Here is a 27,443-nt window from a genome sequence, read left to right as displayed (position 1 = left end):
ATTCTATTTATGTGACGTTCATGAATAAGCAAAAAACAGTTTATGGTGTCTGAAGTCAGGATAGTGGTAATTCCTGGGGGGCAGATGACTGGATGGAAGGGACATGGGGGACACTTCTGAGAAACTAGTGATGTTCTCTTTCTTTTTAAAAAAATTTTTTTTTAATTTTTTTTTTCAACATTTATTTATTTTTGGGACAGAGAGAGACAGAGCATGAACGGGGGAGGGGCAGAGAGAGGGAGACACAGAATCGGAAACAGGCTCCAGGCTCTGAGCCCGACGCGGGGCTCGAACTCACGGACCGCGAGATCGTGACCTGGCTGCAGTCGGACGCTTAACCGACTGCGCCACCCAGGCGCCCCAATGTTCTCTTTCTTGATGTGGATGCTGCTTATACAGAAATGTTCACTTTGGACAATTCATGAGGAGTGGGTTTATGATACATGCACTTTTAAAAGCCGTGTTATGTTTTAATAAAGTTTTAAAGGTAGTTTTTACCCAAGACATAGGTGATAACTTTAAATAAAGTAGACTGGGGCCCAGGACTGGAGTCAGTGTTCAGTTATTTTTCCAGCTTGCTAGTTTCTGATCTCAATCTTGACACATAAGGTCACCACGCTGCATGAAAAAATGAAGATGTTTGGGGCTTTTCTCTTTGCTAATTATCCATATACCTTATGGATATTAGTGTTGTGTTAGTGAAGTATTAGTGAAGTGTTGGTGTTGGTCATTTGGAGCCAAAATATTTGTTGGTTTTTAAATATATAACATTTTACATGCTTATGATCAAACACCTTTTATACAAGAGCAGCAGGTATCATAAGGTATAACAAGAGAACCCCTGAATGGGACGGTAATGGACCCAGTTCTAGTTACTTCCTGTTCTCGTCCAGCTGGGTGAACAGGGAAAGTCTGTGTCTCGGTTCCCACTTCAGGGCTTTACCCACCTGAAGGCAAAGGGTGAAATCTTTTGGCTCCTTTCTAACTGAGATCTAAGATCCACCATCTCCCGCTACTGGGAAAACTCTTCAATAGGGTGATTGATCAGGTAGCTTTTCATACCACCATTAATTTCCAATCCTTCATTCTGCTGACTTTTTCACTTACAAATATGGCTCCAAACACATGATGAAGTGTTTCAAGATGTAGAGCAAAGCAGTCTTAATGCTGTAGATCATAAGGCCATCTCACCTCATCTTCGTCCTCACTCTGATCTCTCCGTTTTCTTGGTATCTGTTTTTCAGCAGCAATGAGGCTTTTTAGAAGATGTTCCATATTGGTGAAGAGGAGAAGATCCTTGTTTTTCTTAATATACTGTGGAGAGTGTGGAGGAGAGAGTTAATGCCTTTGCTCCCATTTCCTTTAAGTACTCGTGGATATTCTTAGCCAGACTCTGGATCTGAGCATAGTACATACAATTCTGCTTTTAAAATAAAAGCAAGACCTCTCCCTAAATGGTGGTTGACAGAGGACTAGCATTCCAGCTCCACAATGACCTCTGTTGTGGGCAAGTTTTTACCACTCCTAACCCTCAGTTTTCTCACCTGTAAGTTAGGAACAAAAGTAGCATCTACCTTATAAGGGCATAGATGAGATGCGTGTAAAACTCTCAGCAGAACAGCTGGCACGTGACAAGTATGTAATAAACGTCTGCTATTCCCTGCCCTGGAGTTACCAGGGTGAGGTTGGTGAGATTGGAATGTTTCAGTAGATAGCATCAGGGATTACACAAACCCCTTCATTGATATAGTAAATATATTAAAAGCCTACTTCAAAGCCTGGAATGTGGGCTATATCAGGAAACAAAACAGACAAACATCTCTGCCCTCATGGAGCTTATGTTCTATTAGGGGAAGAAATGTACTAAACAAGGTTAAGTAAGTAAATTACACAGTAGGTTTAGGAAGTGATACAGGAGAAAGGAAATTAGAGCCAAGTAGGGAGAAGGTGATGAACAGGAGAAAAGAGGGTTGCAAATGAAGATGGGCTGGTCAGAGCGGGACTCACTGAGAAGGTGACACTTGAACAAAGTCCTGGAAGAGGTGAGGGAGTTGGGCATGCTCTAACTCCTTAGACCAGTGTCTCTCAACCTCAGCACTACTGACATTTGGGGATGGATAATACTTTGTGGTGGGGACTGTCCTATGTATTGCAGGCTGTTCAGTGGCATCCCTGGCCTCTCTCCACTAGTTAATTGCAGTAGCCCCCTTCCTGGAGCATGATAATCAGAAATGTCTCCAGACGTGGCCAAATGTCCTGTGGGGTATAAAACCGCTCCTGGTTGAGAACCAGTGCCGCTGCAGGCAGAGGGCAGTGCACCTGGTGTGTGTAAAGAACAGCAAGGAGGACAGTGTAGTTTGGAGGTGAGTGACCAAGGGGGAGAGTAGCAGGTGAGGCGGTGAGAGAGAAGGGGACTTGGTTTCCTTGGCTTTGACTCTAAGTGAGATGGGGAGCCACAGCAGGATTTTAAACAGATCCATTTTCATTTGAAAAGGATCACTCTGACCAATGTGCTGAGAGTAGACTGAGGAGAGGCAAGGTCGGAATCGGGGGACCAGTTAGTAAGTATTCCAGTAATCCAGGTGAGATGATGTGGGCTTGCACTACGCTGGTAGCACTGTAGGCAACGAGATGTGGTCCTCTTATGAATATATTCTGAAGGTAGAGCGACAGGATTTCCTGATGGATTAGTTACAGGGTGTTTGTAACAGAGAGGTTTCAAGGAAGACTTTGGCCTAAGAAACCAGAAGAATACAGTTGCCACCAACTGCGATCGGGAAGGTTTCCAGTAGGGGAGGTTTGGACAGAAGACAGATTGGGGGCATAATGAATTTGAGATGCTTCTTAGACCCGGAAGTGGAGACGGCCCATAAGCAGTTGAGTTGAATTAGTGAGTTGGGCGGGGCTGGAGATAAAAATTTGAGATTCCTTGACATATGGTTGGGATTTGAAGCTTGAAGATGGGCTGAGATCCCTAAGGGGAGCAAATAAAGACAGAGAAGAGAAGAGGACAGGAATAAATCCTGGCCCTCCAACATGAACAGCCTAGGGAGAAGAGGCAGGACGAGCAAAGGAGACTGAGAAGGAGCAGCCACACAGGTAGGGGCAAACAAGAGGACTCTGGGGTCCTTGGAGCCAAGCCAAGATTGTACTGAGGACAAGGAAGTAATCAGATGTGTCAGATGCTGCTGGTGAATGCAGAGAGAGAACTGAGCATTCTCTGGGGTCTCTGGGGGGTAGGGTGTGATTGATTCTGGAGTCTGGATGACCACTGTCACCATCACCATCAACGAGCACAAAATAAATCTCTGATTGGTAACTAATGGGGATCTGATCATAGATAGGTGTATATGGAACATTTACTAGGAGTCAGGAGATCTAGCATCTGATCTCAGATCTGCCACTACTAATAGCTTCGTGATTTGGGGCAAATTGCTTAATCTCTCCTTAAATTCAAAATGTGACTAAAAATATGTCTGCTACCTATTCTGCAGGATTGCTGGCTGAGAGAGAATATATGAGAGAATATACACATAAAAATGCTCCGAAATTTATAAAGGTTTATATAAATAATGTGAAAAAAAATACAACTCAAGAGTGAACTGATCTTTCATGAAGGATAACAATTTCAAGATCCCAGATTTAAACTTTGTGATATTTTTAATAGTTAAATATGATGGTATTCTCATAAAAGCACTTTAAATAACACAGTATTAAGAATACCATTATCAGGCTTGCATAGAAAAGAGCACACTGCAAGTTGGGTAAAAAAGCCATCACCTGGGCATCTAAATTTAGTCACTGAGTCACCGTAGTTTTAAAGATGGAATTCTGCAAATTGATAAATAGGTTACTGGGATATGAGTTAAGTAACTATGGGGCCACATTAGCAATCCCCGAACTCAAACAGCCAGATACCTACTGTCTGCCTGGCAGGGCACAGGATGAAAAAATATATTGTGGTATGTGGTTTGAGGAGCGGCCTGGGTGTCAAGGCAGTGTACCACCAGGGGAGGCCAGAAATATCTGACCAGGTCGGACACCGAGGCCTTTAGTCCATGAAGAAGTCAATCTTTAACCAACATTTGCTACACCAGTTGAAGTTAGTTACCTCTTCTGATGACTCTGGCTCCAAGTGAGACTCACACTTCCTTTCAATGAGTTTCGAGAGAAGATCTCTTCCTCTCTCAGAGACGGGCTGCTCTTCCAGCAGAATAGCACTTATGCTTCGGTCAAGCTTACCGTCCCAGGAAACCGCTGACATTTGCAGCGCCATAGAGAATGCTTCCCTGAAATAAGCCTGCAAGCCCTGGTCAAGGAAAAGGTGAGGGGGGCCAAATCAGTTCCATTCTAGATAATTACTATTATACAGCTTCAAAATAATAGCTGAAAGAAAGATGGGGTTTGATACCCATCATCTTCACTTGCCCTTACCGTGGGTTATTACTGTCATTTGCAATTCTGGTGAGGCTTATGTGTTGGCAAGGAAATAGCCAAGAAAGCTGTGATGCCATTCTCATAGGAAGGCCACTTCTTTTTGAGTTTTTACAGAGTGGTACACGCATTTTGTTATAGGCTGCCACAGGAAATTAGATCAGGAAAACCTTCCTCCTGGCCAGGCAGTAGGAACCAGAGGCCAACAATGGGACCTAAGTAGCTTTGAAATGTTGCACAGCTTAACAAATCCGTCATTCTGGGAGAGAAGCAAAGAATCCTGTGCATTTTAGAAATACCTTGTAAAATGACCTCAGAAAGGCAGGGTCTGAGTCCTGGTGGAAGTCCTTGGCAGCGATGTGGGCCAGGCAGTGGATCAGCAGCAGAATGAAGCTTCCCACAGATGCCAAAGACTCTCTCCCAACAAACAGTATGTTTTCAGCGCTCTTAGTAGAGGAGATACCCAAATACGGAGATATCAACCTCAGGGAACATCTCCACTACCTCTTTCTTTTCCTACTTTCATGTGGTCTAAATTAACTTTTGGAATCATAAATTCAGAGACTCCCCAGGCTTAATGGAAATTTACTGATGATGAGGTAAAAACTATTGCTTTAGTTCAACTCCCGGAATAAATCATGTTCAAATCGCAAGGGAGTGATACTATTCTGGGGGCCCACCCCAGAATGTCTGGTTCTATTGGCTGGTTTAGGAAAAACCTTGGCATCTCCATTTTTACCCAGCTCCCCAGGTGGTTGATGCACGAGGTCCAAGGACCTCAGTTTGAGAATCAGTGCCTGACAGGGCTCTCTGACTTTGTCTTTCATGCCTTTATTGTAATCAGGTTCTCAAATATCCTCTCTTGTCTAATTGACTTGAAATAACTCCCTTGTTCAGGCAATAGGTTGGCTTGGAAAAAGCATTAAGTAATTTGAAGTCAGATAGTCTTGAGATCTGGTTCTGGAATGAGCTCTGGGGACAGCTCAGAATAGTGGTTAAACAACGAGTTTGGTGTTCTAATACACCTGGACTTGAATTTAAACTCTTGATAACACTGTGAGCTTGGGAAAATCACTTGGCCTCAATGGGTCTCAATATCTTAACTCATAAAATGGAGGTCACAAGAGTAGTCGCCCAATAGGGTTGGGATGTTGTAAGCCGTAAATGAGATAATGCATGTAAGGCACGCGGCCAAATGCTGGACACACAGTACTCCAGTAGTCGGTGAATCCTGAGTTTGTTTCCCCATCAGTAAAATGGGATGAAATTCTTGCCTACTTCATAGATAGCTTTGAGGATCAAGTGTAATGATGCCTGGAGGGTACAGTGTGGGAGTTATTTTTGGTCTTAATTAACTTTCCCAACAACCGAGTGGTCAAGTGTGACCCGCATCCTAGTCCTCTAGCATTGGTTAGCAGTGCCCCCTCTCACAATCACCGTTCACCAATGAACCGTTATCAGTGTTTCAGGTCTGTGTATACTGGCTTAGGGCTACCACCAAGGCACTGTTAATCCTACATATTCGAGGAACTGCAAGCACAAGAACAGTTTTGATCCCTTTCTGCGGAAAGATGCTGATTGTGCAGGATTTGCAGAGGCTGGAACCATGACTCTTATGGGAAACACCAGTCTGGAACCACCGACTTTGATGACAGAGATTCATCAACAGGCACAAAGCCATTATGATTCTCTCTCTGGACACAAGCCGGGACATACCCATTTCACTAATTAAGAGAAAGCTTTTACGTGGTGACATTTATTATGTCTTACTAAATGACTTATTACCAAGAGGGATAAAGTATGTCAGGACTCGAGAGAGAAAAATGTTTTATAGCGTTTGTTCTTTTTGCTTCTGTCTATCTCTTTAGACCCTAGAATTTTACAAACCCGCCTCTGGGGCTGAATTTGCAGCACCTGAAAGAGGAAGGAGCCTTCGAAGGCATTGTCTGAGGCTTCCATGGCAGGCAGATGAGAAGCAATCTGCAGGGTGATTTCAGGAGCCTGAAAAGAATAAGAAACAAATAAAACCCAAACCCAAACCCATCCTCTTGCTAAAAAATTCTCATGTAGCTCAGCTCTGTAGCACCAACCAAATTAATGGGAAGTAAATGCATTGGAACATCAATTTCAAGTGTAACAGGATAAGGAGATTCAGTATACACTAAAGGAAAGTGGAAAGAGTATTTCTGTGTTCGATATTTATGCTAGTTATAAGCATTAACTTACTACTTTTCTAACTCGAGGGTGGCAGTCAGGCATGGGGGCTGTGAAGCACGATGCCTGAGTCCTCACCTGGCTCTACCCTTTTGGTTGTGTGATGTTGGGTAAGTTAACTCAACCACTTTGTATTTTCCCACCTTCTTTTTAAAATGAGAAAAAAAAATAGATATAGGAGCCTGGGAAGATGACAGAGTAGGAGGATCCTAAGCTCACCTCATCCCGCTGATACACTTAGATAATAGCCATATCAATGCAACTGACCCAGAAAATGACCTGAAGACTGGTAGAACAGACTCTTCACAGTTAGTCATAGAGAGGAGGCCACATCAAAAACGGTAGGAGGGGTGGGGACATGGTTGGGAACGAAACCCCCAGTGAAACGGGGAGAAAACCACACACCAGTTCAACTGCAGCCCCAGCAAAGGGTTGGGAGCAGACGTCTCAAATGACTGCTAATCCCACCTATCAACAAAATCTCACAGTAGGCAGGATGAGGAGAGAGCCCTGTAGTTCAGAGTCACTGCAACCCTAACAGAGGACGGGGGCAGACACCTGGTCTGACTGCAGGTCTCACCAACAAAAGCCTCTCAAGGACAACACAGGGAACGCACCCTACAGGTAAGTGTGACTAAAGCCTTGGCAAATGAGCTGAGGGCAGGCATCTGGTCTGATACAACTATAAGCCCAAAGCGGCCCCAGACTAGCCCCTTAAGAGTACAGGGACCAAACCCTGTCCACAACAGGCAAAGTGGGTCATTGCAGCTGAATGGACTGAAGGCAAACACATCTCAGTCACAACAGTAGGGTGCGCACCGCATACACAGGAGATACTGCCGAAGCATTTGGTCTGCTAAACAGGGGGCATTTTACTTTAGGGCACTAGAGGACCTCTTCTTCGTGTGGCCCCTACTTTTAAGAGCAGGAGACTTAGCTGACTTTCCTAATACATAGGAACAAAACACATGAAGAGACAGAGGAGTATATTCCAAATGAAAGAACAGGACAAAAACCACAGCAAAGAGCTCAATGAAATGAAAATAAGCAATGTGCCTGGTAGAGAATTCAAAGGAATGGTCTTAAAGATACTTACTGGACATGAGAAAACAGTGGAGGATCTCAGTGAGACCTTCAACAAATAGATCATTAAAAAAAGAACCAATAATAGAAAAATAACTCAATAACTGAAATTAAAAATACAGCAGAAGAAATCAAGAACAGATCAGAGGATGCAGGACAAGACAGAGAGCAGAGGACAGAAAACTTATTAGAAGAAATAATAGCTGAAAATGTCCCTGAGATGGGAAAGGAAACAGATATCCAGACCCAGGGGGCAAAGAAAGCCCCCAGTGAAATCAGTCCAAGGAAGTCTACACCAAGACACATCCTAATTAATATGGAAAACAGCAAGAGAAAATAAAAGCAGCAAGAGAAAATAAAACCATTACCTAACAAGGGTAACCCCATAAGGCTATGAGTGGATCTTTCAGCAGAAGCTTTGCAGGCCAGAAGGGAGTGGCAGGATATATTCAAAGGGCTAAAAAGGAAAAGCCTGCAACAAAGAATATTCTATCCATCTATGCTAGAATTCATAAAGAAGGACAGATAAACAGTCTCCCAGAAAGACAAAAGTAAAGGGAGTTCATAACTGCTAAATGAGCCTTACCACAAACATTAAAAGGAATTCTTTGAGTGGAAAGAAAAGGCCACAATCAGGAGTAAAAAAATTAGCAAAGAAAAAATTGCACAGGTAAATACAAACATAATAAAAATAGATTAATCACTTATAAAACTGGTATGGAGGTTAAAGCACAAGAGCAGTAAAATCAATTATATCTATAAAAATCAGTCACAGTATTTACAAAGTAAAAGGATGTAAAGTATGGCATCATATAGATAAGATGTGGAGGAGGGAGGTAAAATTTTAGTGCTTTTAGAATAGGTTCAAGCTTAAGTGATCATCAACCTAATATGGACTTCTATATACATAGGATGCTATATATCAACCTAAGAGTATTCACAAATCAAAAACCTATAATAGATAGGCAAAAAAAGAAGAGGAAGGAGTCTAAGCACATCACTAAAGAAAACCATCAAACCACAAAGGAAGAGAGTAAGAGAAAAAAGGAGCAGAGAAGAACTACACAACAATCATAAAACAAGTAACAAAATGGCAAAAGTACATATTTATCAATAATTACTTTGGACGTTCTGGCAGGGAACACAGATACTTGTATACCCTCAATAATTAGTTTGAATGTAAATGGACCAACTGCACCAATCAAAAGATATGGGGTGACTGAATGGATAAAAAGCAAGACCCATCTATATGCTGCCTACAAGAGACTCACTTTGACCTAAAGACATAGATTGAAAGTGAAGGTATGGAAAAACATTTATCATGCAAATGGGAGCAAAAAGAAAACTAAGGTAGTAATACTTCTTTTGGACAAAATAGATGTTAAAACAAAAACTATAACATGAGACAAAGAAGAATACTACCTAATGATAAAAGGAATAATCCAACAAGGATATATAACAACTGTAAACATTTATGCACCCAATATGAAAGCACCAAAATACATAAAGCAACTATTAACAGACATAAAGGAAAAAATCAATAGTAAGTAATACAATAGTAGTAGAGGACTTTACCACCCCACTTACATCAATGGATAGATCACCTAGACAGAAAATCAACAAGGATACAGTGGCTTTGCATGACACATTGGACCAGATGGATCTAACAGATACATTCAGAATATTTCATCCCAACACAATGGAATACAGATTCTTTTCAAGAGCAAATGGAACATTTTCCCCAACAGATCACATGTTAAAGCCACAAAACAAGTCTCAAAAAATTAAAAAAGACTGAAATCATAGAATGAATATTTTCTGACCACAATGGTATGAAACTAGAAGTCAATCACAAGAAAAAATCTAGAAAGAACACAACTATATGGAGGCGAAATAACATGCTGCTAAACAATAAATGAGTCAACCAGCACATAAAAGAAAAAATTAAAAAAAATATGGAGACAAATTAAAATGAAAACACAATGGTCCCAAATCTTTGGAATTCAGCAAAAGCTGTTGTAAAAGGAAAGACTATAGCAATACAGGTCTCACTCAAGAACCAAGAAAAATCTCAAACAACCTAACCTTGCAAATAAAGGAGCTTTAAAAAGAATAACAAACAAAGCCCAAAGCCAGTGGAAGTAAGGAAATAATAAATATTAGAGTATAAATAAATGAAATAGAGACTAAAAAATTAGAGCAGATCAATGAACCAAGGATCTGGTTATTTGAAAAGATCAATAAAATTGATAAAACTTTAGCCAGGCTCATAAAAATATACAGAGATGAAGAGGGAGGGAAGGAGGGAGAAATGACTCAAATAAATAAAGGAGGAGAAACAACAACCGGTACCACAGAAATACAAATGATTATAAGAGAATATTATGAAAAATTACATGCCCACAAACTGGACAACCTAGAAGAAATGGATAAATGCCTAAAAACATATAACCTTCCAAAACTTCAACAGGAAAAAATAGAAAATTTTAACAGATTGATTACTAGCAATCAAATTGAATCAGTAATAATTAAAAAAAAAAAACCTCCCAACAAACAAAAGTCCAAGACCAGATGGCTTCACACATGGATTCTACCATTTAAAGAAGAGGCAACACCTATTCTCACACTATTCCAAAAGATATAAGAGGAAGGAAAACCTCCAAATTCATTCTATGAGGCCAGCCTTATCCTGATACCAATACCAGAAAAAATTTCTACAACTCTTACCCCCAAAAAACTATATGCCAATGTCTCTGATGAACATAGATGCAAAAATCCTCATGAAAATATTATCAAACCGAATCCAACAATACATTAAAAAAATCACTCACTACAACCAAGTGAGATTTATTCCAGGGGTGCCAAGTGTGGTTCAATATTCACAAATCAATCAACGTGATATATCACATGAACAAAAAAAGGATAAAAACCATATGATCATCTCAATAGATGCAGAAAAAGCATTTGGAAAAGTACAACATCCATTCATGATAAAAATCCTCAACAAAGTAGGTTAGAGGAAACATACCTCAACATAATAAAGGCTGTATATAAAAAGCTCACAGCGAACGGCATACTCAGTGGTGAAAAACTGGGAGCTTTTCCTCTACAATCAGGAACAAGACAAGGATATACACTCCCACCACTTTTGTTCCACATAGCACTGAAAATCCTAGCCACAGCAATCAGACCAGAAAAAGCAATAAAGGTATCCCAATTGGTAAGGAAGAAGGAAAACTTTCACTATTTGCAGGTGACATGATACTATATATGGAAAACCCGAAAGACTCCACCAAAAAACTATTAAAACTGATGCATGAGTTCAGTAAAGTCACAGGATACAAAATTAATATACAGAAATGTGTTCTATTTCTATAACTAATAATGAAGTAGTGTAAAGAGAAATTAAGAAAACAATCCCATTTACAATTACACTGAAAATAGTAAAATACTTAGGAATGAACTTAACCAAGGAGGTGAAAGATCTGTACTCTGAAAACTATAGAACACTGATGAAGGAAATTGGAGATGACACAAACAAATGGAAAGATATTCCATGCTTATGGATTAGAAGAACTAATATTGCTATAATGTCCATATTACCCAAAGCAATCTACAGACTTAATGCAATCCCTATCAAAATGCCAATAGTATTTTTCACAGAGCTAGCATGAATAATCCTAAAATGTCTATGGAGCCACAAGAGACCTCAAATAGCCAAAGCAATTTTGAAAAAGAAAAACATTGCTGGAAGTATCACAGTTCCAGATTTCAAGATATACTACAAAACTGTAGTAACCAAAACAGTATGGTACTGGCATAAAAAGAGACACATAGATCAATGGAATGGAACAGAGAGTCCAGAAATAAACGCATACTCTTATGGTCAATTAATCTATGACAAAGGAGGTAAGAATATAAAATTGGAAAAAGCTTCTTTAACAAATGGTGTTTGGAAAACTGGACAACTTATGTTGAAGAATGAAAATGGACCACTTTCTTATACCATACACAAAAATAAAGTCAAAATGGGCTAAAGATCTAAATGTGAGACCTGAAACCACAAAACTCCTAGAAGAAAACATAGGCAGTAATTTCCTTGATGTTGGCCATAGAAACCTTTTTCTACATACGTCTCCTAGGGCAAGGAAAACAAAAGTAAAGTGAAACTATTGGGATTACACCAAAATAAAAAGCTTTTGCACAGTGAAGGAAGCCATCAACATAACAAAAAGGCAACCTACTGAATGGGACAAGATATTTGCAAATGATATATCTGATAAGGGGTTAATATCCAAAATATATAAAGAACTCATTACAACTCTACACCAAACACACACACACACACACACACACACACACACACACACACACAATCTGATTAAAAATGGGTAGAGGACATGAATCGACATTTTCTCCAAGGAAGACATACAGATGCCAAAGAGACACATGAAAAGATGCTCAACATCATTCATCCTCCAGAAAATGCAAATCAAAACCACAATGAGATACCACCTCACACCTGTCAGAATGGCTAAAATAAAAAAACATAAATAACAAATGTTGACAAGGACACAGAGAAAAGGAATCCTTGTGCACCATTGGCGGGAATGCAAACAGGTGCATCCACTGTGGAAAACAATGGAGGTTCCTCAAGAAATTAAAAATACAATCACCAGGGTGCCCGTGTGGCTCAGTTGGTCAAGCGTCTGACTTTTGTTTTCAGCTCAGGTCATGATCCCAGCGGCGTGGGATCGAGTTCTGCATCAGGCTCTGCACCGAGTGTGGTGCCTGCTTGGGATTCTCTCTGCCTCTCCCTCTCGCTCTGTCCCTCCCCTGATCACACACTCTCTTGCTCTCTCTCAAAATAAATAAACAAACATTAAAAAAATACAATTACCATATGACCCAGTAATTCCACTACTGGATTTTTACACAAAGAAAATGAAAACAGTGATTTGAGAAAATATACGCACCCCTATGTTTCTTGCAACATTATTTATAATAAGCCAAGATACTGAAGCAACCCAAGCGTCCATCAATAAATGACTAGATAAAAGAGATGTGGTAGATATAGACATAGTTATAGATAGATGCCTGTATCTATGTCTGTATCTATATCTATATCTATATCTATATCTATATCTATATCTATATCTATATCTATGTCTATATCTATATATCTCTATCATGGAATATTACTTAGCCATAAAAAAGAATGAAATCTTGCTGTGACAACATAGAAGGACCTAGAGGGCATTATGCTAAGTGAAGTAAGTCAGACAGACAAACACCATATGATTTAACTCATATGTGGAGTTTAAGAAACAAAACAATGAACAATGAGGAGTCAAAAAAACCAAATTCTTTTTTTAAAACGTTTCTAATGTTTATTTATTTTTGAGAGAGAGACAAAGCGCAAGCAGGGGAGGGCAGAGAGAGAGGGAGACACAGAATCGGAAGCAGGCTCCAGGCTCTGAGCTCGAATCCACCAACTGCGAGATCATGACATCACCTGAAGTCAGAAGCTTAACCGACTGAGCCACCCAGGCGCCCCAGAAACCAAATTCTTAAATATAGTGAACAAACTGGTAGTTGCCAGAGGGGAGGTGGTGGTGGGGATGGGGAAAATTGGTGAAGGGGATTAAGAGTACACTTCGCACGATGAGCACTGAGTCGTGTAGAGAATTGTTGAATCACTACATTGTTTGTGTACCTGAAACTAATATAACACTGTATGTTAATTATACTTGAACAAAAACATGAGAAAAAAATAATAGTATGGCATAGGGTTTTCGTGATTAAATGAGTTATTTCATGCAAGTTATTAGAACATTTTCTGGCATGTACAAAGTACTTAATTGATTCTCCTCACCATCATTTGAGACATTGGACTGTAGATTGGTAAAATGACTTCTATCAGTCCTCTTAAAAGAGAGATTACTAAGTACTCTGTTCCAGCTGCTTTATCCTAAGGTATATCTACCACCTGAAAGCCTCCTTCGTGGTCACCTTGACCTTCTTGGCTGCATGATGATTGCTCCATAGACAGGCAGGAAACCAGATTTACCTGAAGCTGGGGGGTGAGGAGGTCCAGGATGGAGAGGCCATACTGGTAAACCACAAACTCCCTGGCAGAAAGGTCTGTGGCTTGCACAGCGATAAGCTCTTCCTTCAGCATTGTCTGAGGTTTCGGGACATCCTGCAAACAGTTTTCTGGGGCTACAGAGGTAAAGAGAACACAGTAACGACTCCACTGATTTTTCTGTACAGTGATGATTTTAGTAAGGGCAACAACAACACAATTCAGCTTAGGAAAAGGTATATTTGCATCGATCGGTCCATCCACCCATGCCAGATACGTACACTGTGGCTTGGATCCTCCTGCCCATTTTCATGGAAAAGCAAGCGAGCCTCAGTCAATAGGAACAGAGGTGCCCAGAACAACAACAAAAAGATGAGGGTCTGGAGAGGATGGCAACCAATTTTCTTCTACGTGTTTCATAGGGTTGTTTGGAGCACTAAATATAATGTACTCAGAACTGGGAATGGTACATAGCAAGCACTCAGTAAATGCTAGCTCTATTAACAAAATAATCTTACTTCCTCACAGATTGTGTCTAATGGGCCTTGGGTATTTAAGCATTTTGTATGATCTTTTTATTTTTGAGAAGACAATGAAAAAAGCTTGGGTAGCATGGCATAGCAAAGAATCCTGGGCTAGTAGCTAGAAGACCTGAGTTCTGGTCCAGGTTTTGGAAGACCCTGGGAAAGACACTAAACTTCTTTGAACATCAGCCCTTTCATCTATAAAACGTACGTTAATAATCTTTCGCCATCTTACAGAATTAGAGTTTGGGTTACCAGGTGTAAATAAGACAATGCATGAAAAATTGCTTTCAACATCGTAAAGTCAATACCATCGTAAGACAATGGAGGTTGAAGTGTGGGTGAGAAGCCACTTCTCTGTTCACACTCTTCTTAGTTTTCCCCCCAAAGGAGGGGGAATTAATTAATTAGTCGAGTTCTGGGTCAGCAAACATTTTCTGTAAAGGGTCCAAAAAATAAGTATTTTAGGCATTGCTGACCAAGAGGCAAAACTGGGGTTCAAATTCAGCGTTCCCATCGTTGGGCTGGAAGTGTGGCCTCCCTCTCCCACGGCGCTTTCCCTTCCTTCTCTGAAACGCAGTGATGTGTCCTCCTGGGAACTCACCACCATATACCGCCTGCACCCCCTTTTGGGAGTGCCTTTGCAGCGTTGGATAATTGTCCACATGGGTAGGGAGGTTAAGAGCACAGGCTGCGGGACTGAATTCCAGCTGAACTCCTTGATTTTTGACAACTCACTGGACCTATTGGGATGCCTCAGCTTCCCTCTCTATGAGTAAAAGTACCTACTTTACTGGTTTGGTGTAGAGATTAAAGGAGCTAACGTATCCGAAGAGTGAGGAGAGCGCATGACAAACTGCAAAGCCCTCCGTACACATGTTATTCTTCTTTTGACTTCCCCCACCCCAATCATTTATAAATGCAAAACTATTTTTAGCTTGTGGGTCACACAAAAACAGACAGCTGGCTGGAATTGGCCTGCCGGCCATAGTTTGCAGATCCCTGGTCAAATTCAAGGATGTTTATGGAACTGCGTTGACTAATGGCTTGCATTGTGGTCAACTGAAAGGCATACGGTATCTCCTCTTAATCCTCTTCCACTTGGGCACTGAGTGGATTGAAACAGATCTAATTCTTCAGGGCAAGGCCAGCCATTCTCTTTTGACTGCGAACATCAAGGTGTGGTATTGGTAAAGTGATCTGGAGTCCCTTTTTGGTGCAAGGTCTTCCTTTTCTTTGTCTTCTGCCTATCTCCCTGCGTCTCACACTTTCCATTAACTCCTTGTAACATGTGGCTGGCCAGCATGGGGTAAAGTCCCAAGATTTAGATTCAGTGTTTAGTGGAAAGATAGAAGGCCTTTAGGAATTCCCTTTTGAAACTGACCATATTAGTATTACAGTGGAACTTTGACTCCTATTTGTTATTCCTTATACAGAAAAATCTCTTAGGAATCTTAGGTTGGGGGTGAGGGGAAAGGGATAATTGGTGACGCAAGATTCTGACATTCCCAGTCCCTGGGGTCACACCATCGAACACATTCAGTGCGCCATGAAAGTTCCAAGCAGGGGCTACAGGGAAAGGAGGTTACCTTGTTGGTGACGCACTTGTGCTTGTAGTTCAGCTTCCTCCTTGCGGGCTTGGGACCAGATGTCTACTTTCTTCAGGGTAGAAAAGACTGGTGAGGTCCACGCGATGTCAACTTTATCTGTATCTGCACAGAGACGGGGGATAGTTGTTGCAGTAAGAGCACAGGACTGGGGCTAAATAAGAAAGAGCCAGATGTAGTGTTACAAGTGACAGGTGGCCTGTAAGATGGCCCCTATGATTCCCCTATGTGTATCCACCCCCTTGTGTTATCCCCTCTGGTTGAGTATGGGTTGGACCTAGTGATTCACTTCTAATGAATCAAATACGGCTCGAGTAATGAGATCAGGATACAGAAAGACTGTGGCTTCCATTTTTTTTTTTTTTTTTTTTTTTGCCCCTTCCCACTTGCTTGCTCTGAAGGAGGCCAGCTGCCATGTTGTGAGCTGTCCTGTGAAGTCCAGGTGGCAGGGAATTGATTCCCTAGGTGAACCTTGAGATGACTGCATCTCTGGCCCAACACCTTGATGTAGCCTGTATGAGACCCTGAGGCACTGGCCCCCAGCTAAACTGCACCCAGATTCGTGACCCACAGTAACTGTGAAATAAAAAACGTTTGTGGTTTTGAGCCACAGAATTTTCTGGGAGTCTGTGGCAACAGCAATATATAACTAACACGTTGGGTTTCTCTGTATTCCTCCTGAAGAACGTACTGTGACCACACCCTTACAGGGCCAGAAGCCCTAATGGTTTATTAGAACTTATCAAAACATGGCCAACATTGGCGGCAGAAATGAATGCTGGGCCAGTGACCAGCCTTACCTGTTCCTGGCCCCTGATCCTCTGGTCCTGGACCATAACCTTGAGCTCCCACTAGCGCTGCAGTGAGGCTCTTCAGGAAGGGGATCAAGAGTGGGCAGGCAGCCGCCTGGTCCCTTAGAGAAGCCGTGACTGTTCCATAGAATCTGTCTCCAGGGTAATTCTCCAAACACGCAGGGGCTCCTGAGGCAACAATCTAGGACAAAATAGTCAGCACCTGGTTCCATGCATGGTTCCCACCTGTCCCATGTGGCTGCTTTGGGAGCTTCTCGCTGAAGCCCCCACCAAATTGGACATGCAGATCTCCTTGGCCGAGTCCAGAGTTCGTACCTGGGTGTGCAAGAGGTGGAGGCGGCTAAGCTCCCGTTGGTACTGTAAGTGACCGAGGGCTCGATCGAGAAATCTCTGTCTCTCCCTTACCACCTCCTGAAACTCATCAGAGAGATGCTGAACCACCTAGAGCACAGGAAATGAAATGCCCGAATGAAAATAGAGCTTTTCTCTCTCTTCTTGTTCCCCTCCCAGCCCGTCCACTTCTCCTCAGGGCACCCCCATCCCTGAGTATTACATCGCCCTGAAGAACCACATCTCACGACATAGGAGGAGGCGCGCATTGTACATGGGTCCCCTCATCAGCCTCCGAGCCTCACCTTCCTGAGACGGTTCCAGATCTGGGGGCTCTGACCCCTACTCTGCTGTAGCCACGTCTCCTCCTCCTGGCCCCGCAGCCGGCCCACCGCTTGCCCCAGCTTCTCTGCTGCGTGTCCTAAACTCTGCAGGACTCTCTGCATGCCTAGCGCCACCTGTGCCTCCTGCTCCCCCTCCTCTCTGTCTGCTGCAAGGGGCAGAGAGAAGAGCCGTGTAACGGCAGCCATGTCTGGGGACAGGGAGAAGAAAAGACACAGTGGTTTACTGCACCTGCCAGGTCTGAGCCAGGGCCTGGCTGGGAGCCTGGGAGGTGAGCACATTCAGAGGGCAGGAGGGGCTCCCCACTCCCGAGATTTCTGCCCTGGGGATCTGGGCCCAGGGGATGCTGTCCCACCTCGAGAGAGCAGGCCCCGCTCTGGGCCACTCTGCATGCTCAGGGCTCTGGCTCTCCTCTGAGTCTCCTGCAGGTGGCAGGACTCCAGCGCAGCACAGGCCTCCTCGGCAGCCCTCAGCTACACAGGGCAGGAAGCACAAAGAAAGGGGCCTCGGACAGGAAGGCAGGAGCTCTGGGCTGGGCCCCCTCATGCTGGCCCTTCCTCCTCCTCTTCGTCTTCCTTCTCCTCCTCCTCCTCTGTCCTGAGACACTTAGGGGTGACCAGAGTCTAGGGCCTGGAGCCAAGGATCCCAGGACTCTGTCTGCCCTGCGATGGGTTCCATGTTTTCTGTCAGCAGGCGTGACAAAGGCTCCACACTTACAAAAGAAACCTGTGTCGTCTGGGTAAAGGTCTGTGTGGGGACCATGAAGTGGCACCTCTGGGCCTCACCTGTCGCTGGGCATCTTTGCCCGGAACGGAGAGGAGCTCCTGGCTCAGGTGCCCCAGGTGTTCCGCTAGACGCACCTCTTCTTGCTCCTGGCGGTGCCAGTACTGCTCCCGGGCTCTCAGCTCCTTCTCCAGGGCGTCCAGCTGCAACATCCAGCTTGTTTTAGGCTCACACATGGTTTTTCCTCGTGGCCTGGGGTCTGGCTGATGATCCCGGGCTTCTCCAGACACGGGCCTCCCTCACCCCCGGGTGTCCGTGACTGAGCTTAGCGAGGCGGTCGACTTGGTTGTAGATGGAAAAATCATAACCAAGTGACTTCTTCAAGTTCCCAGTCTCCTTCTCGCTCCTTCCAATGCCCGGATTCTCTGGAGCCACCTGGCCCCCTGTTCCCACCTTCCTCTTGGGAGGCCAGGGCAGGTGGGTGCATGACGGCAGGAAATTCTCATCCCCTCCTATCACCCCTTCATACTCATCTGGGAAACTGTGAGTCGGGGCTACAATCAAAATGTCTTGGCTTCTAGCGAGAATCTTTTACAGCATATCCACCTTTGTTCCTTAAATGCACTAGGCTGAGAACATAACAGGAGGACCCTAAGTTATTTCCATTTTTGTGGAGGCCTGCCAAGGGCTGAATTATTGCAATAACCTCCCGACGGGGTTCCTGCTCTAGCCTGGCCCTGTTCCCCTCCATCCTCTGCACTGCTGCCAGAGGGAACTTTCTAGAATGCTGACTATATATACACAGGCCCACACATAAAGATGTCTGGAAGGAGGTATGCCAACCTGTTAATAGTGGCTGCATTTTGTGGGAGACGGGGGTGAGGGGAGTAGTGTCTGGGTGGGGGGCTACTGATGGCAGATGGGATAACAGGAATGAGGAAGAGGGATGTCGTGCTTCTTCATTTACATACATTAAAAATGTAGGATTACGAGTAATTTATTTTCTTTTTGTGTCATGCCAAGTTTTCCAAATGTAAGAGTCTTAAGAATATTCGTATCTGATCATATCACATGTCTACTTAGAAACCTTCAGTGGCTCCCCATGGCTTTCACGATAAAGTCGTATCTCTGGGCCTCAGCCAGGCACCCAGGGTTATTTGTGATTTGTTTCCTCCCTTCCTCACTGGCCTCCCCTGCTGCCTTGGCCCCAACACCTCCCTTACTCTCCTGGAAATGTTGTGGTCTCACACTGGCCACCCTTGGGCTTGCTGGCCGCTGGGGCCATTTCTGACTCATGGTTTCAGCCCAAGTGTTGCCTTTTAGGGAAGCTTTCCTTGAGCTCGCCTCCATGTGATTTAGATGCCCCCTGCTAAATGCTCCCTTAACACCCTTACAAACCATGATCATGGAGGGAAGCCATAGCCGGCCAGTTTCCTGAGGGTAGGAGCCCTGTCTAGTATTTTTGTATCTCAACACCCAACACTGTGCCTGGAACATAGAGAGTATTTAATACGCAGCTGCATATTACAGCATAAACTGCTCCTACATACCAGCCTGGGGTCACTCACTCCCCGAGGTAGGGCCTCCAGCATCTGGACAATGGGCACCACCACTCCGGAACAGGGATCTGTCTGAGCACCAATGACAGGACCAGGTTCCCCAGTCAAGGGGTCTATGGCTTGAGCCCCAATCGAGATTGGGACAAGACCTGTGGGAAAGAGGGAAAGATGGGAGGGGTGGTCATTGAAAGAGGTAGACAAGGCTGGAATGGAGCCAAAGGAGCCCTTAGAACCCTTTTTGCCCTTTGAGAGGTTCTGATCTGGACTGGAGAGCTTCCTGGAGACCACAGACCCTGAGGGTGAGGTTCTGAAGTGCTGGTTTTGGAAAGGACCCAGTTTTCTCAGTGGGGGATAAATGACCTGTGGTCCTGGGGTTCTGGAATCTCTGAGCACTTTATTTTGGGTCCCAGTAGCCCTAGTGGAGGCATTGGAATGGCCCTATTCTGTGGTTCCTGAGCAAATGGGTTGGGGGTACCCCTCCTGAGCTTTCCAGGGTTTTCTTTCCCGGGGCTAAGTCACATTCCAGATCCCCCTGGGGCTTTTGCAGGTCCCCAGTTCCCTCCTACCTTTGCCATCCGCATCTTCCATCGAACCCGCCAGGGGTGTGGGGTCACCAGAATTTCTATCAGTCTCCATGCCCAGGATGGGCACCATGAGCCCCGAGCCCTCAGGGTCTGGGATCTCCATCCCATAGAGGGCTGGGACCCACAGCTCTGTCCCTGGATAGCACATCATTCCTAAGACAAGGGGAGGGGGCAGAGAAGGGGAGTGGAGGGTCAAGTTCCAGGCTCAAAGAGCTATATCCCTGACGCTGACCATAGAGGCTTCCCTAGAAAGACTGCATTTGTTTCCTTTGGGCCCAGCTTAGCATTTTGAATTCAGAATGAAGAAAGTGAGTGACGACAGGACTTTTGAGAAGCTGAGAACAATTTCCAGGCCACACTAAAAAGATAAAAGAAGGAAACAAGTATTCGTGAGCACTCTCTATATACCAGAAATCTGAGCTAGGAAGTCCACATATATTACATTTTGTTTGGGTGTACAACTAACTCTGAAGTATATACTATTTTCATTTTCATTTTAAAGATGTTAAAACAGAAGCAGAGTGAGGTTTAATAACTTGCCCAAACTAAGTCAGAGAGTTAATAAATGGTGGGGCAGAGCTTCAAACTCAAGTCAGTTCTGTCCCCACACCCTGGTTCTTTTTTGTCACATCATGGGCAGAAGCTTCTAGAAAGAATGAGTGAGATAAGCTCCAGGAAGATGTCCCTCCTACTTCCTTTCCTTGCCCATCCTCGTCCTCGTATTAGGAGAGGTAGAGGGGAGGTGGAGGCAGGGGTGACTCCTTTCCTGAGTTTATGAATGGGAAGCTGGAGGTTATGGTTGAATAAGGGAGAGAGGGGAGGCAAGGACCCAGGCCTGGCTGTGCAGCTCACTAGCTGTAGGACCCTGGTTGGTCAAGTCACTAAACTCCCTGAACCGCCCAGACTCCTCAGTGCAAAGTGCGTGTTATAACACATTATGGTGTTGGGAGTCCTGTGAAATAACGAGAGGATATACGCTTTACAAACATAACGTTAAGACCCAGCAGGGTTGGCGAGAGAGGGCGGATTTCAAGCCGAGCGTTCATGGGGTCGGACATGAAGTCATCACATCCCTTCTCTCTTCCCTTGGTCCCGTGTGTACCTGACCCGTGAGGCTGCAGTCCTGTCCCTGAGCTAATGAGATGTGAGTATCCAAGCACCCGGTCAGCCGGGGCCTGGGATTTCAGGGCCTGAGAGCTAGGTCTAGGTGAACAGGTACCTAGCCTTCCTCCGCTGGCCGCGATGCCACCTGCTGTCTCCAGCTGCCGCTCCAGTCTCCGAGCCTGCTGCAGGACATGGTGCAGACTCAAGGCCAGTGCCTGTCTCATGTCCTTGATGGCAGCCTCCAGAAGCCCCTGCATCCTTGACCCTGGCCTCTCCTGGTAGCTGCGCAGCACAGCAAGCACTCGCCTCTGGGCCACCAGCACGTTGGCATCCAGCAGGGCCTGTGATCCTCCCGTGTGGGGCACTGTCCTGCCCTCCTGTCGCGCAGCTCCCTGGAGCCGGACTGTCTTCCTGCTCAGTGGCTCCTCGAAGCTGTCGCCAGGCAGCATAAGGTTCCCCGAGGCGTCTCGCAGCCCGCCCAGGGCAAGCACCTGACCTGGAACCCCAGAGGGTGAGGTAGAAGGGGTCTGAGCAGAGATGCAGGGATATGAGGAATGAAGGAGAGCCGGGGCCTGCACACAGTAAGCGACAGGCGTGGGGGACTAGACGATGGGGGAAGGGGAGAGGGCCGAGGGGTAGAGAGGTGGTGGGAGGAGCAAATGCCCCTTCTTGGTTGAAAACCTCCCCTTACTTTTACTGCAGAGCCAGCTCGGGTCTCTTTCCCCCCTGGACACCGTGCTAGAGATGGGGAAGGGCCAGCGAAGCCGGGATGCAGAACGAGGGTGGGGTAAGAGCAGAGTGAGGAGGAAGGGTGGAAAGAGGGGTTTGGGGTGGAGTTTGCAGCCTGGACCGGAGCACGGAGGGTGCAGGGGGAACGGGAGGCCAAGGACGGACAGGAGAGGCTGGGAGCACAGCACTGAGGCTGACAGGACACCTGTGTCTTCATCCAACCCGACTCCCAGGATTGGCGAGATGCCTCCAGTGACTGGATCCTCCATGGGGCCCCCCAGCTCTAGAGGGGCCAAGGTCTTGGTGAGAGGGTTGCAGTATGTGCCCCCGAGAGCGAGCCACTGCCTCGTCTGAGGGTGCAGGGTCACAGCCAGCACGGGCACCTCGATGCCAGTTGCAGGGTCTGTCATGACAGCCCCCATCTGTGACGTCCTTCGTGGCTGCAGGACAGGCAGGCGGGCGGTTGGAGGGGACCCTGTGGCGGGGCAGGTCGGGTAGGGCACATAGGGGAGGATGGCAGCTTCTGACGTTCGGACGCCACCTGGACAGGGAGACAGGGAGGTGTTGGTCCTCTTGACATGTCGGCCTCCCTGCCCCAGCCCTGCAGAGCCTTCTTTTGCCCTCTCCAACCGGCACCCTCTGCAGCCACAATGCTCAAATGAGGAGGGGGAGGAGGCGTTTACTGCTCTGCTCGTCATCACACCCCACCGTGCAAGGACAGAGCCCTGCTCCCTGCCCCGTGCCCCCTGGGGGTTCATTCCAGAGGGCACCAGCAGACCTGGGCTGGGTGGGCGGGTGCTACTTAATGGTCAGGGTCTCACCGGAACCGAAGTCAGTGGTGGGCACCAGGGTAGCTCCCTGCAGATCGTACCCCAGGTTTCCAGCTTCAGGCAGCACCCTCCCGGTGTCAGGGTGGACGAAGTAGCCAGGAGGTATGGACCCTGCATGGCCACTGGCGGGAAGCATTGCACAGTTGGGGCTGGGGACCATCAGCTTGGTGACCGGATTCACACGGATGTCATCGGCGCCCCCTTGAGGGCCTGCTGAGGCTGCGGGAAGTCAAACAACAGCTCAGCCCTGGGTGTGAGGCCAAGGGGGCGGGTTGGGAGCTCCCTGGGCTGGTGCCTGGAAGGAGTTGGTAAGAACCCCATGCACAGCCCAACAGCAAGTGCTCCCAGAGGGCAGGGGATCTTGTCTTTTGCTGAGTGCGGGGCATGCTCTCCCACTGAAGACGTGACATTGCGATAGCATCGTATTGCAGGCTGGCAGTGCCCGGGAGGACTCTGGGAAAATGGTCTTGATAGCCTGTGGGGTGACCTGATGGGGCTGGGGACTCCCTGAACTCGGAGTGGCCACAGAGAACCCAAGAGGATCCTTTTCCCACCCTTCACTTCCGGAAGTCCAGCATTTTCCAAATGTGGCCTCTTGCACCCATGTGTCAGGCTTGTGCTCTCAAGAAGTGCTCCCTTAGATGTAAAGCTACGCTTTGTGGTAGTTTTGCTGGTTTCCTCCTCTGTCCTTCCCATTTCTGAGGCTCTTTCTGCAGCACAGCCGTTTGCCCGGGGCACCGCACAGGAAGTCCCTCCCAACTTTGGGGGTTTCCACTTTGCTATGCCCTTCTCCTCCCCTCCTCCCTTGCCGGGTGTCTTAGGGGAGGGACCGCGTTTCTGCGGGGCCTGCTGCCCTGAACGCAGCGCCCCGTTTCCTGGGGAGCCCTGCCAGACCCGAGCGGGACGCACCTGGCCGCAGCAGCTCTGCCCCAGTGCCGGTGCCCAGGACGCCCCAGGCCTTCAGGCGGTGGCCCTCCTGCAGCACAGCCTGGGACAGGTGGCTCAGCACGGCATCCAGCTGGGGGGTTTCCCTGCAGGGCCACAGGGGTAGGCCTATAAGGGGAAGCGCAGTTTGGGATGGGGAAAGGACACGGCGGCGGCGTGGCCGGCTCGGGACCCCGCGAAGCCATCCTCGCTCCTCCCCTAAGCCAGATCTCATCACGCCTGCCTCAGCCTCAGTGGATACACACCCTTCGGGGTTGGGCCCAGCCTGGGAGGACTTGGCTGGCCTGGAGCCCGCCTGTGCCTTCAGCAGCCGCCGAGCTGCCATCAGCGCCGAGCAGAAGGAGGCCCACTGCTCCTGCCTGGCACGGAGGTCTTGGCGGAGGAGCCTCAGCTGGTGACTAAGGCTTGCTGCGTACGGACCCGCTAGGCGCCCCCTGCGCCCCGCCTCCTCCTCCGCGGCCCTGGCAGCAGCCTCAGCAGCCTGGGGTCAGAGACGACACTGCCTGCTTGCCCGCAGGGCTGCAGACGCCAGGGACAGCAGCCCAGGGCTCGGACACCCAGCTTGCTCCAGAACATTCTGGGCAGGCCCTGCAGCAGTGGCAAAGGGGTGACAAAGCCCCAGGGGTGGGGGGTGGGGTGGGGCTAAGAGCCCTGGGGCAGTTGGAGAGGGGTCACGGGGCGGGGAGAAGGTAGGCTGGAGGGGGCGTGGGGGGGCGGTGTGGGGGGGAGGGAGGATTAGAGCCGGGGCTCAGGGAGACCCAAGAGTCACATTTGGGCACAGGGACCGGACGGGAAGGTGTGAACGCATCCCAACCTGCTGCAGCTCGCTCGAGGGGCTCCCCAGAAGCCGGCCAGTAGAGGCTGGGATGCGACGCTCAGCACCCCACAGCTGCCGGAGAGAACGGGCTTCACTCAGGAGTCTGAGGCACAGGAGTTTGAGCTGTGCGAGAGGGCGGAGTTCACCTGTGAATTTGCTCCAGAAGCCACGCGATCGCTTTCATTGCTTTGATCACAGCGCCCTCTGCTGCCCTTTGGTGGAGGGGCGCCACGGCCCGGAGACCCTCAGAAGGAATGGTGAAGACCAGCCCAGGCAGGTCCGGGCACGCACAGACCGCTGGCCCAGTTAAGATGCTTGGACTACAAGTGTGCTCTGTTTTGCTCCCAACGCCCGTCACCCACCGGCCTGAATTTGTTCATGCCAGTTGCGCAACCGAGGACCTGGGATGGGGATGGGAGAGGCTCCAGAAGTGGCCCTAATAGATTCCCTATCACTGATCTGAGGCCCCCCAGATCTCGTAAAATCAGCCCTAAATTCAATCTGAAATCTTCTGCCTCCCTTCCCTTATACTTTCCTCTTTTTCCTGATTCCTTATGGGTAGATGGAGGATTTCTTCAGGTCCTACACCCTGCAACTAGCTCCCTTCTGAGATGCGTTTCCAGCCCCACTCCTCCAGCTGCTCCCACTTACCTCTTCCTTGGCCTGGCCGAGTTTGGTTGTCACGGACACAGACTGCCTGAGCAGGATCGCAAAGAAACGTTCTGGGTCAAACCACTCCAGGTCTACCTGCTCCTCAGCCTCCCAGCGCCCCCCTGTCAGGGGAAGGGAAACAAGATTATCCTGAAAGGCAAAGATGAGGCTCCCTGCAGATCTCCACTGTCTTCTTCCTGCCGACCATCAATGGTCTAGACATAGTCTTGCAGCTAAAAGTGTGGTCCTTATACCAGCAGCTCCAGCTCTACTGAGGACCCTGTTAAATATGCAGAATTCTAGGGGTGCCTGGGTGGCTCCGTTGGTTAAGCATTCAACTCTTGATTTGGGCTCAGGTCATGATCTCACGGCTTCCTGAGTTCAAGCCCCTCAGCGCGGAGCAGGCTTGAGATTCTCCCTCTCTCTCTGCCCCACCCCCACTAGCGCTGTCTCGGTCTCTCTCAAAATAAATTAAAAAACTGCAAAGCAGAATTGTAGGTTCCATCTCTGACCCATTGCAGGAGAAGATCCCCAGGTAATTCATAACCACATTTAAGTTGGAGAGGAACAAACAAATTCTAGGGCTGCTATCTGAGGACCATATTTTGAGTAGCAAGGGTAGAAGGTGAAACACCTCAGCGTGACGCATCAATGCCTCTGCAACTTGCTTCTCTAGGTAGAATTTTCTAACTTGGGCACTTTGTATGTGGTTACGTTACTTTTCTTTTGGAAAGCTTTGATTTGGATGTCCTTACCCCCCTTCACACTGTGCACTTCTAGAATCAGGCAGTGTCTGGCATACGATAGGCATTCGATAAATATTTACGGAGCAAATGAATAAATGAATGGAGGAGAAGGGAACACTGAGTAATCTAGGAACATGGAAAAAGGAAGCAGGATCTGGCCAATTGGGTTTGGGGACACTTCTGGGATTCTGGCACTTCCGTCACTCACCGTGATCTCTGCCAACCCTGGGGGTATCAGAGTCTTGGTGTGATGGGCCCCTCCTCACCAATGTCATCCCAGGTCTTGGGGAAACGTAGGCATCCAGGTTGTATCCTTGCTGATGCTTCCTGAAGGTGGGGCTGGGAGTGGCCTTCCTGGCCCAGCTCAGGCGGTGACACTGAATCTACACGGTATATAATGTGGTCATGCGAAGGACGGGGGGAAGCATCTTCTTTGACGACTGGGAGGAGCGAGGTCCCTGCTCAGCCACACTTAGGGAGTGCCTCATCTTCTCTTGTTTGGACTATTCCAACAGTCTCTCTCTTTGTGGTTTTCCTCCCTAATCCATCTCTATCTTTCACCCCATCGCTAGACTAAAAATAAAAGTCTTACCAGAGTTTTTCTCTTGCTCAAAAGGTTTAATGAGCCCCCACTGCCCAGCAGGGCCCATGGGACCATGCGGTCTCTCTGGTCTCTCCCAGCTTCAGCCTCATCTCTGTGCTTGCACCCCCGTGTTTGGCTCCCTGAGCAGGTGGATGTTGTTTCATGCCCCTGCGCCTTCACACATAATACTCCCGCCCTCATCCCTACCCCTCCTCCCTAGCCCATTACTCTCCCAGCCCTCAGCTCACCAACCCCTTTTCTCCTACAGGGACCGCATTCTTCCACGTCTCATGTTTCAAGCCTCTTTCAGGAATCACCTCTTGACAAGTCTATCCTGACCCACGGGAGGACACTCACCTCCTTCCTTCGTGCAGCCGGGCACCCTGGACACGCTTTCATTATAGTGCCCTAATGTTTCCTGACATTCACTTGTTTCCTTGTCTATGTTCTCCTGATGGAACTTTGATCACTAGAGGCCTGAGGCTGTGCCTTTGTCACTTTTGCACCTTAGTAACTATTTTAATGCCTACCGCAAAAGGGGCACCTGAAGACCCACTTCTGTGGAATTGGAGAGGCAGTCTTGCCCACTGGCTCAGAGGTCACTTGTCCATTTTACTCACCGACAGAAGCAGGCAGAACCCGAGGAGCAGGACAATCTCCCCCAGGACTTCCGGCCAGTCAGACCTCTTTGGGGGCCTGGGGATCTTGGCAATGCCAGTTTGGATGAGATACCCAGGAGTC

At 47.1% G+C, this 27,443-nt stretch overlaps 1 protein-coding gene across 13 annotated transcripts in view; it reads right to left on the bottom strand.

Annotated features, from left to right (window-relative positions):
- LOC125146655 (uncharacterized) overlaps window positions 1-24,933 on the bottom strand; it is a 35,595-nt gene extending 10,662 nt beyond the window's left edge. The window contains exons 1-19 of one of the 13 annotated variants that reach the window (XR_007144830.1): window positions 24,151-24,932; window positions 23,870-23,991; window positions 22,952-23,179; window positions 22,336-22,671; window positions 21,517-21,897; window positions 20,280-20,450; window positions 19,705-19,862; window positions 18,217-18,357; window positions 17,787-17,904; window positions 17,395-17,621; window positions 17,075-17,200; window positions 16,748-16,940; window positions 15,930-16,052; window positions 13,802-13,953; window positions 6,349-6,435; window positions 4,734-4,880; window positions 4,112-4,309; window positions 1,108-1,314; window positions 308-618 (exon numbers count right to left, since the gene is read on the bottom strand). Coding sequence is in view for 12 of the 13 variants with exons in the window: in XM_047823366.1 (XP_047679322.1) it covers window positions 1,162-1,314; window positions 4,112-4,309; window positions 4,734-4,880; window positions 6,349-6,435; window positions 13,802-13,953; window positions 15,930-16,052; window positions 16,748-16,940; window positions 17,075-17,200; window positions 17,395-17,621; window positions 17,787-17,904; window positions 18,217-18,357; window positions 19,705-19,862; window positions 20,280-20,450; window positions 21,517-21,897; window positions 22,336-22,671; window positions 22,952-23,179; window positions 23,870-23,991; window positions 24,151-24,230 (3,141 nt within the window). In the remaining variant the exon portion in view is untranslated. Of the gene's footprint in view, window positions 1-307; window positions 1,315-4,111; window positions 4,310-4,733; window positions 4,881-6,348; window positions 6,436-13,801; window positions 13,954-15,929; window positions 16,053-16,747; window positions 16,941-17,074; window positions 17,201-17,394; window positions 17,622-17,786; window positions 17,905-18,216; window positions 18,358-19,704; window positions 19,863-20,279; window positions 20,451-21,516; window positions 21,898-22,335; window positions 22,672-22,951; window positions 23,180-23,869; window positions 24,014-24,150 lie in introns of those variants that run through there. The other 12 variants (XM_047823368.1, XM_047823366.1, XM_047823367.1 and 9 more) reach the window with 12 other exon arrangements.
- Window positions 24,934-27,443: the final 2,510 nt, after the last annotated feature.

This window comes from Prionailurus viverrinus, chromosome D1 (genome assembly GCF_022837055.1).
Source record: "Prionailurus viverrinus isolate Anna chromosome D1, UM_Priviv_1.0, whole genome shotgun sequence".
NCBI classification, from domain to species: domain Eukaryota; kingdom Metazoa; phylum Chordata; class Mammalia; order Carnivora; family Felidae; genus Prionailurus; species Prionailurus viverrinus.
Note: the sequence above shows the minus strand (reverse complement) of the source record. Positions and strands in the feature narration are given on the sequence as shown.